General features: G+C 52.3%; 4 protein-coding genes across 4 annotated transcripts; 2 read left to right on the forward strand and 2 right to left on the reverse strand.

The window, feature by feature from the left end:
* Nucleotides 1-4,811: 4,811 nt before the first annotated feature.
* Nucleotides 4,812-6,454, forward strand: TRIREDRAFT_74515 (uncharacterized protein; the record flags this gene model as incomplete). The annotated part of the gene is made up of 4 exons (XM_006961421.1): nucleotides 4,812-4,863; nucleotides 4,967-5,167; nucleotides 5,226-5,425; nucleotides 5,525-6,454. 4 exons carry the CDS (start codon nucleotides 4,812-4,814, stop codon nucleotides 6,452-6,454), a joined length of 1,383 nt encoding a protein of 460 aa, XP_006961483.1.
* Nucleotides 6,455-7,493: 1,039 nt separating this feature from the next.
* Nucleotides 7,494-9,179, reverse strand: TRIREDRAFT_103364 (uncharacterized protein; the record flags this gene model as incomplete). Its single annotated transcript, XM_006961865.1, has 1 exon — nucleotides 7,494-9,179. The coding sequence occupies one exon, from the start codon at nucleotides 9,177-9,179 to the stop codon at nucleotides 7,494-7,496; it is 1,686 nt and encodes a 561-aa protein (XP_006961927.1).
* A 1,121-nt stretch (nucleotides 9,180-10,300) lies between these two features.
* On the forward strand, nucleotides 10,301-11,279 carry TRIREDRAFT_2185 (uncharacterized protein; the record flags this gene model as incomplete). The annotated part of the gene is made up of 3 exons (XM_006960899.1): nucleotides 10,301-10,628; nucleotides 10,780-11,023; nucleotides 11,147-11,279. The coding sequence occupies 3 exons, from the start codon at nucleotides 10,301-10,303 to the stop codon at nucleotides 11,277-11,279; spliced, it is 705 nt and encodes a 234-aa protein (XP_006960961.1).
* An 828-nt stretch (nucleotides 11,280-12,107) lies between these two features.
* On the reverse strand, nucleotides 12,108-13,727 carry TRIREDRAFT_103366 (uncharacterized protein; the record flags this gene model as incomplete). The annotated part of the gene is made up of 1 exon (XM_006961866.1): nucleotides 12,108-13,727. The coding sequence occupies one exon, from the start codon at nucleotides 13,725-13,727 to the stop codon at nucleotides 12,108-12,110; it is 1,620 nt and encodes a 539-aa protein (XP_006961928.1).
* Between the last annotated feature and the right edge of the window lie 1,922 nt (nucleotides 13,728-15,649).

Here is a 15,649-nt window from a genome sequence, read left to right on the forward strand (position 1 = left end):
GACGTTTGATGGCTTTTTGCGTGATGGCGATATCCTAGTAGTAGTACTCTATGCATGCAAGGCGAGAAAAGGGGGGGTTGTTTACATACTTCTTATCGTCGGGTACCCTACATGCATGCATACATACAGGTATTTTACAAGAGATTCTGCAGGTTTTGTGAGATGCGGAAGGAGGGAGGTAGAGGCTGCGGACATGGGGTGTTGCTTTGATAGCGGTAATACTACCCTGATAACTTGTGGATGGTATTCTGCTTCTGCGTGGGAGCTGAGATGTTGGAGAGGAGGAGAAGTGATGGATTGGAGGTGATGGGAGTGGCCATCTCGTGGACATATGGAACATCATTGGATGAGGGATCGTGTCGTCTTATCAAAGGTGGTGGTGCTCTTTATAAGGAAGAGCGGCGATATTCTGTTACATGAGGATATGGACTACTACCTACAAAGACAGACATTAGACAAGTCAAAGGGATTATAGACACACCTCGGATATAGGCCCTCTCGCCAAGACGCCGTCCCCTTCTTTCCCTTCGGAAGGCGGCAAAAGGTAGTACTATCCAGCTCGTACGAGTAGGTACTGTACGTACGCAAGAAACCCACCATATAATAACGAAACCCACTGCGGCGGCTGGCTCCGGCTGAATACTAGGTAGGTACAGTACATAGCAGCCTTGCACATGTATTGGTAGTAACCCAGTCCAACACGAAGAGGAGAGGAGAGAAAAAAAGAACCCTTGTAAAATGGAGCAGCGCGGGCTTCGGGATGGAGAGGCGGCGGGCCTTTGCAATCTAGATTTACCGCTGGGTGGATCGGGGGACCGGGTTTGCACAGGCCCTGGTGCTTCGTTTGGGCTCTTCATGAGTTGAGCCTTGTTCGGTCTTGCTTGATCTCTTGCTGCTCAGCTTGGGGATTTTTTCTGTGTCAATTCAACACTGTCGTGATACGTATCAAGGATAAAAGTAGGATGAAAGGTCATGGAAAGCAAGGGCAGCTTGCAATGGAGGATCTCATCACATTTGAGTCTGAGCGGAATCAACCAACACCAAACGACGAGGGCATCATGTACGTGCACAACACGAGCAGCAGTAATGGAACATGAAGCATCTGAGAATACAACGGCTCGAATTTACCCGGATTCATGCTTCCCACCCAGCTTCAGCTCGCAAAAGAAACAATAGTAATCCAAAGATCCAACAACACACAAACTTGCTGGGAAAACATCTCCAGTTTGGGCAAAGTCTCACGCGACATCAGTGGCAAAGAGCGCAAAAGTCCACAAGAACGGGCCGATCGGGTTCTACCTTGTTACAGGAGAAAGACCTAGCAGGTAGAGCAGAAACGAACTGAAGTTGGAAGCAAAAAAAAAAAAAAAAAAAAAGGGTTCAGGCGGAGAATTATTGACGAGGAGAGGGCGTTGGTTCGTTGGAGTTGGTCCGTCTCGGTGAACGGGTTGAGAAGAGCTGCAGATTGTGGATCCTGATCCTGGTTCTTGCTCGCTTTCGTTTGGTTTCTGTTGATGCTTGTCAGTATTACAGTAGGTATTACAGTAGGTATTACTATGTTCTTGTTCCTTGAGTGCCAGGGTTTGGGCGTTGGAAAGAAGACAGCAACAACGGTCTCCTCGCTCTCTTTGTGAGAATGTCGAGTCAGCGACATGTGATGGTATCGTGTGAAAAATCAAGAGACTGAAAGTCTAGAACTTGCAAATTAGGCAAGAATTTTGAGATTTGCAGCTTTAGTGCCAAATCCGGCACTTGCAGCGTCTCTTGACTTTGGATAGGTACCTTAGTATGTACACATATCCAATCAGAATGGAGCTGAATTCAACCTCACTGGGGGTTCTTGAGGAAAAATACAATAATACTTGTAGCAAATGTCTTGACCTCTGGGCAGATTCGATCAAGCCAACGGTCATATGGAAGCTATCTAGTGTGTCGGTACGCTCGGCTACAGGGCATTGGAAGCAGCGGAGAGCATCGTACAAAGGTGCTATATCTGAAGCAATCTAGAGCATATTCTCTGGTACAACGGCATATGCTCCCTCTTCCTCGTACAAGGTGTAGTCACCACGAGCTTTATGCAGTGAAATCTCTTCAGCAACTCAATACTCCGTAGTACTGTAGTATGTACATGTATAGGGCTTTCATTAGCTCCATCAATCGGGACCATGTCACTCCCCTGCAAGTCTCGAGTCCACCCCCCTTGACAAGCTCTCGCGCCTTTAGCCGAACTCCGTATCGTAGGGCAGCGGCCGCCAAAGCACAAGCTTGAACGGCCTCGGCCAATGACAGCAGCTCCTACACAAGCTGGCCCCAAACCACATTCGATACAGAGAGGGCTTCTTTACGAGGCACAAGCACGATGCTGCAGTTTCTGCGTTCTGATTGGGAGGCTGTGAGATTTCCTTTGGCTTCCGCGGTCGGGTTATTTGTCTAGGAGCCGACAGGAACGTAACCGTCTCCGACATCGATAGTTACGACGGGTAAACGTTTGTGACTGGGTTGTTGATTGGGTCGTGCTAATGCGGCAAGGGTCGAGTATGAGTTCACGACTATCATCGCGAAAGAATACGATGGATGGCTCTGGACGGCAATGCGAGAGCGACTGCAAGCGAGAAGCACATGTCATTATTCCTTATTGACGCTCCATGCCAATTGTTGATGATGTCTTCCCTGTGTCGTTAGACATCCCTGTTTGCCGTGGCAGCATTTCTTGTTAAATCTGTATGTGTCATGACGTGGTGATTGGTGTGATGAGATTTCGGACTGCATCTTCATGACGGTGCTCGTCGGACAGAGAGAGGGGAGGATAGGAGGAGGGACCAAAGGACGGCGTTTGCTCGGGTTTGATGATAGGTAAGTAGGTAGGTAGTAGCTGTGCGTGCGTGTCGATTCTGCACTGGCTGTTGACTGGCATCCAATGATGTTGGCCCTCGTTGAAGCACAAGAGCGCAAAGCCATTGCAATGTAGGTAAGCTGAGACGGTCTTTTGTCGTGCTTGTCTCACCGCGCGAGGCGATTCTGTCTGTTTGTGGCTGCTCCATGTAGTAATAATATTTCCACTGCCGTATTCACCGTGATGACGTTGCCCCGGGCACATGTAAATTTGTCTTTCAACCATCTTGACCCATCAGCAGCTCAAGTCATACCTTACCTTACCTTAGGGTTTCAAGCCAAAGCGACATCGTCAGCCACACGACTGGCTTGCTTCAATGTCATCAGAGTTCGGCCATCATACCTACTCACGTCCATACCGTCCAACCGCCGCTTGCACGTGCACATGCCATCAAAATGGATCAATGCCGATAGTAGTAGTAGTCGTCTGTAGTAGTCGTTCTGTAAGCCCCCATACTGAAGCCCGTGGCTGCCCCGTAGCTCGTGGCCCCCCCATAGCGGTCTTCTCCCCCCCCACAGCATGCAGTGCACCAAACGCCCCCCCCCCCAGCCAATGCCATGGCACCTGCTAGCACCGCCTGGAAACCCACCGGGCTGCCACCCTGCAAGCGCTAAGGTAGGCACTGTGGTGGATAGTGGGCACCTTATCTTCAATTTTATCCGTGCAATTTGGCTCGGGGCCGGTTCGCCTCCTTGTTGGTCCAGCTGCTGGGCTCTCCATCTTTTCGTTCCAACTTATTCTTTCAGGTTGCTGTCCAAGGCTGCGCCCTCGTCGATGATATAATACCACGAGCCCCGTGCGCGATCCTGCTGTGCTCGTTGGCTGCTCCGGATGCCGATCAAACCTCGTCTGCCTCTGCTCTCGACCGCCTTGTTTTCTTTTGCTCTGAGCTGCTCGGCATTGACGGTTCCTGAGCTGCTGCTGCTGCTGCTGCTTCTTGTCCTTTCCAGCGCGGCGCGGCCTCCTGTGCGTCATCGTGGGTACTTCCATTCGTCCCTGTGCCTGTACGGAGGACTTGCCTAGTACGACAATCTTGCCGCACGTGCAGCGTACTCGAGACCATTACAAGTGCATTACGAAGTACACTTCCCTTCTCAATCGTTCCACCATCATCCTCGCTATCTACTACTTCAGTACCTATCTCTTTACTATACCTACGCAACGCTTCTCGTCTCTTCTCTGCACACTTCTCACATCTCACCTCAGGCATCGCCCCAACCTCGTCTACATCATCCGCGACTCCGGCTCCGGATCAGTTCGCTCTGTCTTGCTTTTAGCGCAAGTACCCAGACGAACAACATTCGGCTGTTGATCCTGTGACGGCACCTTATCTCTGGCTCATCCCAATTCTGCCGTCCAGGTCATCCCCGGGCTTCCCTGCCGCCAGTCTCGTTCCTATCTCCTCCGACCGGTATCGCTCCCCTACATTCGTCTAACATCTGCCTCTGCCTCTGCTACAGTCAATTCCGGCTCCAACCCAATCGACTTCTCTTGTGCTTTCCCTTCTCCCCCCTTCCGCGACCGCCACGACCGCCATCCGGCTGTTCCACGAGCTTCGACCAATTTACATTCGCCTTGTTTCCTCCCACAGTCCGAAGTAGTCTGGGGTAGACAATTGCGCCTTGACATACAACTAAGCTGCGCGCCGTCTCTCCCACTCGTTGCAACTCTATCGTAGCCGTGCCTGGAGACCGGACCAGACGATCCGGAGACCTCTCTGCCTCATTGTCGTCGCCCGCTCCTCGTCTTACCTGTATCAGCTCCCACCGCCGCGGTTGTCTTTCGAGAAGCCCAATTGCTCCAAAAACATCGCCTCTGCTCCTCCGACGGTGCCACCGACGCATGCGACCATATATCGCCAGCAGCCACCCAATTGACCTCGAGAAAGCATCATCGCCAGTAGCAGCTCCTGCGAATCATGAAATACGGCGAGCAGCTGGAGCGGGAGTCCGTTCCTGAGTGGAGCTTACGTATGTCCCCTAGCTCTCGCCCTCGTCGCCTAGAGTCCGACTCGGCGCCTCCCAGCCTCCTTGTTGCCATTTGTATACAGACTGGCTGACATCTCCATCATAGACAATGTCGATTACAACTCCCTGAAGCACGAGATCAAAGCCCACACAACCCGCGACCAGGCCACAGCTCGCACCATCCCAGGCCACCAAGACACCTCCCTACGCCGATTCGAAGACGCCTTGTACAACGAGCTCTGCCGCCAGCACGACCGACTCGACCTCTTTGTCACCAGCAAGGCGGACGAGGTATCTAGACGACTGGGTATGCCTCCGCTGTTATTCCCCCGGTCCGCTAAGCTCCAATGGCTAACACGGCCTAGATCACATCGACGCCAGCATCAAGCGGGTTTCCGCCAAGAGCCAACATCAGTCCGACCTGCCGAGTGTATCGCTAAGAAATCAGCGCAAATTCCTCAAGTACGAGCGCGAATTGCTACGGTGCAGGGAAGATACGCAGGCCTTGATTCGCTTTGTCAATGCTCAGGTGACTGCGTTTCGCAAGATTCTCAAGAAATACAGAGTATGTCATGCCGGAGGCCTCTTGGCTTCTGTTCCGCCCTTGCACTAATACACGCGATGCCGGTCATGATTGGATTACCTTGTCTAACCTCCCTGACAGAAGTGGACTGGCTCAACCTCATTAAGCACCAGGTTCAATGACGAGGTGCTGAGCAACCCCAAAAGCTTCACCCGCCGCGACTTCTCCGACTTACAACGACGACACGACCAAGTCGCCGAGGTGCTTCGCAATGCCACCCCGGCTCTTAGTGAACCGAGCTCTCCCTCGTCGGTCGATACGCCCGTGGCCCCTTCGACGAGACGCGACTCGAGCTCACCGCGCGTCACTTTCGACCCTCTCCCACCATCCTATCTCGATCCGCAGACCAAGTATTGGAACGAGTACGATGACGGCAGCGAGGCGGGCAATCCAGAAGACGATTACGCAATTTACATCGACCCCGACCAGGGCTCGAGTTTCCCCGGCTTAAAGTACGCGCAGGCCATTGTTTCCTTTCCCTTGGAAAAGGCCAAGGAATGGCTCGGGAAGCCGCGGTCATCAGAGCGGCAGCCCCTGACGTCGTCTCTTTCGTCTGGTGGCCCGTTCAACCAGGGTTACGGCTCCACGACGGCTGTGCACACCGACTCGGACGAGGACGAGGAGGCCTACGCCAGCTCCGACAACTTCCCCACACAAGGCTACGCCGCGCACTATGCGCTGCCCAGCGTCCACAACCAGCGTCTGCATCGCTACCGGGAGCGAGTGCTGTTCTGGGGCACAATCGGCTGCTTCGGCGCCGCGTTTGTCTTCTTCGGCATTGCCGGCATTCTCATCTCGACGGGCCGGCACAAGCTGCGGGTCGAAGTCGATGCCGGAGCCACTGTTGGAGCCATGGTGAGTCTGTTTTGCGCCTGCTCGGGCCTCGGCATGACGCTGTACCGAGAAGACCGGCTCTCTCTGGCTTACCGCCTGATTGTCTGGTGTGCTTTCATCGGCACCTGTCTCCTCAACGGCATGCTACTCATCCTCATCCTGGGCAATGCGCCGTGAAGTCCTTAAGCTGTGTCATTTCTAGCGATTGTTGGTTTTTCTTTCCCCTTGTCTTTAAGTCATTTTTGCTCTCATGTGCGTGCATGATGCATCAGATTCGGAGTCTACGGAGTTGGAGCATTTGATCTTGTAATCTTGATTCCCCACGGATGTCTTTGTTATAGCGACTGGAGGTTCTTGTTGTCTTTGTTTTTTTTTTGTGTACATTGTCTTGTAGCCTGAGGACTGGAAAGTGTCACGATGAGCGGGCATTGAAACGAGTTACAATCATGGCGGCGCTTTGGTCAGGCATATTGTACATGTATGTGAGGCATGTGAGTACTAATGATGGTGGGAAACTGCGGAGGATAAGGCAATAGTGTGGGCGTGAGCATATGACCAACCTGGAATGTTTTGTATTCTGTACATGTACGAGCCCTGGAAAAGCGTCAAAGAGTATGAAAGTAGTAAATAAACAATGGAAATCAAGACAAGCGGTCCAATCATCAATATCAAGCCTCCAAACGAAGATCATGACGCCCTCTCAGGTCCCTCCTTTTTCAAAATGGGGAAATAACCCATCGTCAATTGCGTCAGGGGCCCGCAAGCCTGAGTGGAGAATGTAGATGGAGATCTCCGCTCGTGCGTGTGTGTGTGTGTGTGTGTTTTTGTGTCCTCCCTGTTTGAGTCTTGGCCCCCCGCAAGCCAGCCAGTGAGGAGGCACGGATTTGACTGTTTGGGAAGTCAAACTGGATGGGAGGTGGGTGTTGGGTGTCGCTGGTTGGAGGGCGGTTGGAGGTGGTGATTCAAGTACGGGCTGTGAGTAGTATCGTATACGGAGTCAGTTGTTTGGGTAAGATGAGAGAGAGAGGGTTATGAATGGAATGAAAAGCAGATGAGAGAGATTATTGCAATTAAGAGATTAAAGGACTGCTCTTGGAGTCGCGTTCAGAACCCGCAGAAAACCAGCGAAAAAGCAAAAGACCCGCGATAAAAGGTGGATTTTAATAAGACCAACAGCAAACCGTCCCTTCAAACCTGTCCCTGTCGCATCGCTTTCTCAAAACTCATCCTCCTCCTCCTCATAATCATCCTCAGAATCGTTCCAATACGGCGAGTCGACATCCATGTCCTCCGTCGTCCGCTGCCCAAAGCCCCTCTGCTCGCAAAACAAGGCAACGTGCTTTGCCAGCTCATCAATCCTCTTCTCGCTCAGCCTCGCCAGCTTCATGACTCTCCCGCGCGCGAACAACCTCTTGTTGTTCACCCCGTCGTCGTCGTGGCCCGAGTCCACCACCATCTGCTTGCGGTCGTCGGCGGCGCAGATGCGCTCGTAGGTCCTGTTGAACTCGAGACGGCACGAGCGGCTGCCGCTCATGGAGCACGTCTTGCCCCTCCTGGTCTCGCTGGTGAGGATGTCGATCCTGAGCAGCTGACAGTCGACCGCCTTGATGGCGGACAGCACAGGGCTTCCCGGGACGAAGAAGTTGACAAAGGTGAAGTCTGCTGCTGCTGCTTCTTGGCTCTTCTTGCCCCGCTGGTTCGAGGTGGGCGAGACGCTGACGGTCAATGTGTGGATGAAGAGGCGCGACTGCGTATCCCATCCCGTGCCGTCCTGGGCAGCCTTTCTGGCAAAGACGTTGATTGCCGCAGCCATGCCTTCTAGGGTGACGCCCGAGTATCTGTTTGCCTCGGCTTTGATGTTGATCTTGCGGAACAGGTGCGCATATTTGGCGATGTTGATGGTGCGCTCTTTCGCGGGGCGGGCAGGGCGCTTTGAGATGCCATCTTCTTCGTAGTCTAGGTCGCCGCCGTCGTCGTCGTTGAGGTCTTCTTCTTCAGCTTGTGGCGAGTCGTCCGTGGCTAGATCGTCAATGTCATCTGTCTCGGATGATGGATCTCGGAGGAGGTACAGGAAGGTGTTTGCTCCGTAGAGAACGGTGCACGCCTCCTCGTACACAGACTTGCAGACTCTAAGGATCCCAGTCGACAATCGCAAGTCCTCCTTCCAGTATAATTGTTTCCATCCCCCAAACACTTGGATAGGCTCCGCAGCAGTAAGGAGGCTGCGGTATATCTGCATTCTGATCTCTCTGGGGATACCCATGAAGGTGGGAGGCGTCTTCCTGATTATGTGCTCGGGAATGTGGACTTCTTCCTCGTCGGATTCTTTATCTTCAGTGAGAATAAACTCCTGTGACAGAGGAGCGGCCTTTTTGTTGCACCGCTGCCTCTTGGCGGGCACCTTTGATCTGGCGCAGGCCCGCTTCCTAGGCCTGCCTTGGCTCTCTACTTGTTCATCCTCCTGCTCATAGTCATCTCCAGCAGAGTATGGCCTTCTTGGGGATATATCGTCGTAAGGGCTTGGGACCCAAGGGGCAGGAGCCATATGTGATTGAGGCTGCGGCGGATCATCATTCTTGTTGTTGAGTTCTTGTCGAAGTTGTCGGATCTTCAGATAGTAACTTCTCTGTGGAACTGCAGAGTAGTGCGCAAAGTCTTGTTCTTCTGGGAGCTCAAGCTCGAGGCCGTTGTGTAAGCGAGCACGTTCGAGGATGATTCGCTCTTCTCTCTGCTTCTGGGCGACTTCTCGCTCCAATTCTCGCTCGCGTTGTCGTTCGCCTTTACTCTTCTTGATGGACTTATGACTCTTGGGCTGCTGCTCCTTCTTCTCCCTGCCTTTGCGTGATGTGTCATTGTCTTCTTTTCCCCTTTGAGGCTTGCGTGGGTTCTTGGGAGGAGCCATTGTGGGAGTTGACGGCGAATTGGCAAAGGGGAGAAGGTTGAAGAAAGATAATGGGAGGGTGAGTATATCACATAAAGAAGCGTCATGGGTATAGAGCAAAGATGAATGGAGAAGAGAAGATTGTATAGAGAGGAGGAAGATTGGAGGAAGGACTATGGATGTAAGAGAGAAGAGAATTTATATTCTTGTGTCTTTTTCTGCCGAGTTGGTGTGCCTTGGGCATCCAAAGTGTGTGAGGCATTTCGGGCGGTGTGCAGACTTGGAGCTTTGAACTTGGACATCTGCTTCTGCCTTGTGTGGTTCTACACAGATCTATCTGATAAGTGCACACAGCTCAATGCCCAACATTATGGGAAATTGAGACACTGCAACTCTTCATGCCATGTCGTTACCGTCGAGCTCTCAAAAGGTATAGTTGCTTCTCTTTATAGACTACCATCAGCATTCTGAGTGGTATATTCACTGAACTGCTGTGCATGTCTTTTGAGCAAGGAAAGCACTTCAAGGATAGGTAGATGCCACAACCAGGTAAATACATGTAACAACTCGCCAAGGTACAATGGCTTGAAGCCCTCAGACGCTCCATCTCGCCAACCTCCAACATGAAGCCATCACCAACTCCCTGAGAACTCAAACTTCTCTCCACACAAACTTCAAGCTAGTAGTAGTATGACCATCAACTCCCCTCTTCAAATCTAGTACAACAACGTTGTTTCATTTGTATTCTCCGCCCTGTCATCTCCATCTCTCATGCATAAACGGCCCCTGTTGCCCGATCCAGCCAAAGTGGAGATTGGCACGATATTTTTTTTTTTCTCCTTATCCTCCTCGACCCCCATCAGACGGGAGTTTATCCAGCCACTCACAGCCGCCGACTTTGACTCATTCGGCAACTGGGTCAGCAGAGAGGGGGGAAGAGACCCTGATCACACAATTGAAGCCATCTAGGTACGTGTGTATACTATATATATAACTGCCGGTCTTAGACTGACTCACTTGTAAACGCCTTATATACGCCTATCCTTACTAAATCGCCTGTCTCAACGCATTGAATTCGTCAAACGACATTTATAACAACTCCGTCAATATACATAGCCGAAGGGGAAAAAAAAAACTCACAAATGCCTCCAACATTCCGCCTCCGTCCAGGAACCGCCTCGGATCTCCCCCACGCGGTGCGTCTATACGACGCCTGTCTCGGATCAGACAAGCTAGTCGCGCTGCTATTTCCCCGCAAGGAGGAGGATCCGGAGTCTTACAAAAAGTACCTCTATCGACTGTACGCGAAGCGGTACTGGTCCGTCGAATGGACGTTTACCTTTGTCGTCAAGGAAGAGGCAGGGCAAGGTGAAGATGACGGCGAGAAGGAAGAAGATGCCATTGTCGGGTTTTCGTGCTGGAAGAGGCCCAGCGCGGACGTCAGTTTCCGAGAACGATGGTTTACTCTCTGTAAGTCCTCATCTTCCCACAGCCCTCATTCTCTCGTCTTCCCTCCCTTTGTAATCTTTATTCTTTCTTCATCCCACTCCTCATAACAACAACCACCACAACAACAATAAACATCTTTCGGATCCTGAACCTTACATGTCATCGCCCGCAGTCTCCTGGATAGCTCCCCTCGTTCGCACATTCATATCCCTCCAAGACACCCTCTCCCCATTAAACATCGACTCCCACGCCGCCCACGCCTTCGATCGCGTCTTCCCACCCATCGAAAAGACGCTCTTCGCGGACAAGAACCGCGCCGAGTGGTGGTACCTCAGCACACTCGCCGTGCACCCTTCTGTCCAGGGCATCGGGCTCGGCGCTCTGCTCATGGCCGAGGGGCTCACCAGGGCGGACGAGTGGCAGCGGCAGAGGCTCTTGCAGCTGCAGGAGAAGCCGTCGCAGGAAGGAGAAGAAGAAGAAGATGATGATGATGGGCAGCAGCAGCAGCACAGGATGGAGGGCGGAGAGACCAAGGTGAGGGGAAAGGTCTGGCTCATCGGGCTCAGGGGCACGGATGCGTTTTACTCGAGATTTGGCTTTGTTGAGGTGGGGAGGGCGAATGTGGGAGACTTGAGCGAGTGGGATGGCGGCATCGTCATGTTCCGAGAGTGATGGAAAGGGAAAGACGCGGGCAACACAGACACATAGAGAGAAGGGTCAAAGTAGAGAGACGCATGCTGGGTCGTGAAGAAGTCAAAAAGAAGGGGGAAAAATCTTGCCCTGTTGTCGTACTTTTGTGCGTGCTTGTTCTTCTATAACTCATTCATACCAGTCAAGTTCCATCAATGCCCATACCCAGCCTCCCTATCCATCCACTTCCTCCCTTCCAGCACAAGATCCGTATACGCCCATATCTATCCTTCCATAGCAAAGTCATCATATCCCGGTTTCCCTTTTGCCCAGAAGCCATGACTGCCATCAGACATTTCCTGGCAAAGCTCAAACGCAAGTCTCATTCAGCGGCCGTTCCTCGTCAAGGCAATTCATCCTCTCATGTTGATCCATCATGAACATCCGTTTTGAGTCGATTCTATGTGTGAGAAACACAACACAACAAAAAAAAAAAAAAAGAAAGAAAGAAAGAAAGAAAGAAAAGAAAAGGAAAAGAGAATGAAAAATGAGAAAGAAAAAAGTGATTCAGAAAGGAAAAAGCGAAACAGATGCTGCGAAGACTCCTCGCTCGTCTAACGGGATCGTCAGATGTGCCTCCCCTCCCCACTATGTAAAGGCTCAGAGTGTCATCTTCGGGGAAGGGATGAACAGCAAAAGGCGAAAGTTAAAGGCAAAGTGCTGCGGCGTACTGACGAAACAAAACAAGGGTATGTCGCTTCACGGCCTTTGGACGAAAGCATACCGCAGTGGTGGGAGGCCGAGGTGAGTCGGCTTTTCGCTTGCTCTTGGAATGTTTTGGTATGGTGCCAGGGGTAGAAGTTTCGACGACTAGTCCTCACGTCCTTCTCCAGCCGTCTTCAAAGCCAACTGCTCGGCAGGAACCCATATGTCTCCGTAACGATGAGCCTCAACCCTGTCTCCCTCAGCTGCGGTGCGTAGCTTAGCTGGACCAAAATTGTTGGCCGCTCGTAAGCTATCCAGTCGAGGGCGAGTCACTTGATCATCATAGTGATTCTGTTGTCGAGCGCCCGGTCTTTGGAACCATCCTGAAGCATAGGTGGATTCGGTCCAGCGTCCCTGAGAATGGTCGCGGTACTCCGGCGCGTTGGTGGGAGGGATTGCAATTCTGTTGTCGAAGCAGGTCAAGCCTGACTGAGGAGCGCCGCTCGAGCTGATGGGCCGAGAATAGTCCAGGGCAGACTGGCTTGTAGGCACATTGTCGCTGTATGACCGCAAGCGAGGAGGTCGTGGGACGTTTGTGCCGTCACTGATCAAGGCCCAAGGGATGGCCAAGTTTGAGTCTTGCATGTTGCTGGTTCCCGCCAGATGAGCGCTGATGGACGGCAGCCTCTGCTGGTTGTGGGCATCTTTGTTTCTCTGGAGAGGTGACTCGGCTGCCATGCGGTACTGGACAGAGTGCTGCTGGTGGTCGTGGCTGTAGAGGCCAGGAAGAGCATATGGGCGCCGGAACTCGCTGGGAGAGGCTCCGTACATGTGTGCAACTGGTCCCTGAGAGCGGCCAGGGGAAGGTATCTGCATCCTGGGTACCGCAGGCAAGACACGCGGCATGATCGACTGCTGGTCAATCGCGGGCAGAGACACGCGGTTGTTGGCGTAGTCGGCGATGGACGGAATGTGCATTTGAAGCGGAGGTCGGTAGCGATCGGCTTCAAGGGAGCTGCCGCAAAATCGCTTCCTCGAAGGAGTTGCGGATTCAACTCCATCGTACTGGCTAGGAAACAAGGAGCCTCTTTGGTCGATGGCATCTCCAGTATCAGAGAGCCGGCGCTTGTGGGCCTTGGCCTCAACTGGAATGGCAATCATGCGGCCTTGTTTGCGGCTCTTGACCAACTTTGCGGTGATTCCAACCTCTGACTCGGTAATGTCTGGGAGAAACTCGACTTCAGGGACCTGACCGAGAAGGCCGTTTTCAATCTCGGCGTACAGCTGATCGGCGACCGCGAGCATGTCCTTGGTTGTGTATTCACTTCCCAGGCGCTCAATGATCCAGTCAGGGGCGGCCGAGCCCGTTGTTGTCTCCGGAGCGTTGTCGTCACCGCCTTCGTTTGAAGCACCTGTCTCTTTGTCAAGACGATTTTGTTCCCTCTTGCGCAACGCCAACGTCCACATCTTGATATATGGTCCGACCCCACGGCGTTGATTCTCGTCGCTCCATCTCTGGAGTCGATTGATCTGCATCTTCACGAGGTACATCTGGTTGAGCGGGTACGTCTTGGCGTTGCGATATCGAATCCGCTGATAATGTTTGCGGCAGTAATACACCCAGACTTGCTTAGGAATACGTAAGGTGCAGGCCTTGTTGCGTCCGAATAGATGCGAGATGGCTTTGCGTAGTTGCGAGCCAGTCTGGCAGTTGTCCACAAACATACATCGAGGTTCGCCGTCGAGAGAAGCCATCGACGGGTACAGGGATGCCTCTCCAACCATGTCGCTAGCCAGCTGTGCCAGAGGAGTGATGCTGGTGATCTGATCGTGAACATGGTCCCGAGACAGTATGACAGCTTCGCCTCTGGACGCCCGATCCGAAACTGTGTTTGCTCGCCCGTTCATGTGTGCGTGGTGTCTGAAAGCCCGGTGCTCTGGATTCACGTCCGGGTGGTCAGGAGCTGTGGCTGGCCGGGGTTCTTCTACTCTGGTCGGCAAGCCTTGAGCTATATGTTGGTCCATAGCAGACTCGGTAATTCCCAGAACAGGATAGCGATCGTTCAAACTGTTCGATGTTGGCATCTTCATGTGGGAAGCAAGTACGGGAACGGATGCAGCTCTTCTGTGGTTGTTGTATCCGGTTGCCAATTCAGAACTACCTCTTCAATATCTGTCAGCTCCAAGTCTCTTGAGAAAGCCTTGATCAAGAAAGAAACAAACAAAGATGGGGTTCGAGACGGTGATCAGTCTTGCTGTCAATACATGGGGATATCAAAGAGCTACTAGGTATGTGCAGACGAGGGAATGTTTGAAGAGTGGATGCTGCGGGAACAGAGAGCCTGAACTTTTGGGATCAAGGGGAATCTTAAGTAGAAGATTTGGGTAACCGGTAGAAGGAAAACCTGCAGTGATGCAGCACCAGCTGTCCATTAGTCACGCGAGCCACCGAGGCGAGTCCTCACCGCGTTCTTCATCTGTCGGAGGTTTCCTCCAGGTGCCAGCTGGCTGAGGCTGCCATCGGTGATTCACTGACAATGGGCGCATGAGCCACCTCAATAGTGGTGAAGTCCGCTATTATGCTCCGGCACCGACCAGAGAGTCTTCACGGCAAAAGCCAGCTCTGAATGACAATGCCAGTTTACAGCAGGGGGGCAAGATTTTCAGGAAGGAGGTTGTGTCAGGCACACTCAAGTCCAGACGAAAAGAATGGTCCAGACTGTTGTGCACTGCTTTGGGTTGTTTGTTTGGAACGCTTGGACAAAGCAGCCTCGCACAGGGCTGTTAGATCAGGGCAAAGAAAACGGACGTACCTCAAGCCTCTCCAGTAAAGCACATGCTGCTCCGGACTTTGCAGGCCGAGCAATGCATCTGCAGGATTGCGTCGAGCGTACTCTGCCAGACTTGCTCGGTCTTGTTTTGCTACTGAACTCGGTTCGGCAAGCAGTGGAGATGGAGGTTCTTCTGTGGTATCGATATCAACTTGTGGGCTTTGGAGTTTCGATTGCTTGGCATAGATGAGTGGCATTTCTGGAACGGATATGCTCGAGAACGAAACACCGCTGACTGATGCCACAGATGATAGCCTTGAGTGGCATTCGGACAGTGGCAAGTCTGATGACACGAAACTGCTGTTACTGAATGATAACTTGTGTCTCGAAGTCGTTGATGTCTCTCCCACATAGTTGCCGTGCCGCTCTTGGAACGTCGTCCTATGATCCACGTCAGCGTTCGGCCATAGAGCAACCCCTATGTGAAGCCAAGCTCGTCGCGGGGCCGGAATTATGTTTCTCTTGAGAGGATAGTGTTGGCTCACCGAGTCGCGCCAGTCCGGTTATCGTCACTAAACCACAAGTGTGAGCCAACGAGGAAGAAGACCAAGTTTATATAAGCTTCGAAAATTAATGGCGTCTTGATGAAACTCCAGTACATGAGGTGAGGCTTAGACTATACATAGAGGGGTAGACGTCTTGCTTAGATGCTCACTTTGGTAGTAAGGGTGTCGGAGATTCGAGCCTACTCACCTAGAGATGGTATGCTTTGCCAAGTGTATCGGTATCTGAGATGTAGTACCAAGCACGAGACGCGCGGGCGGCTGATTTATTTGAATGTTCCTTTCGAAACCTGCTCTTTCGATCTCCTTTGGCGAAACTGGAAGGCTTGCAGTCGTCCGAGAGTCCGTGTCATCGATCCGAGTCCCCGTAAAG

Source organism: Trichoderma reesei (genome assembly GCF_000167675.1).
Source record: "Trichoderma reesei QM6a unplaced genomic scaffold TRIREscaffold_1, whole genome shotgun sequence".
Classification (NCBI taxonomy): Eukaryota; Fungi; Ascomycota; class Sordariomycetes; order Hypocreales; family Hypocreaceae; genus Trichoderma; species Trichoderma reesei.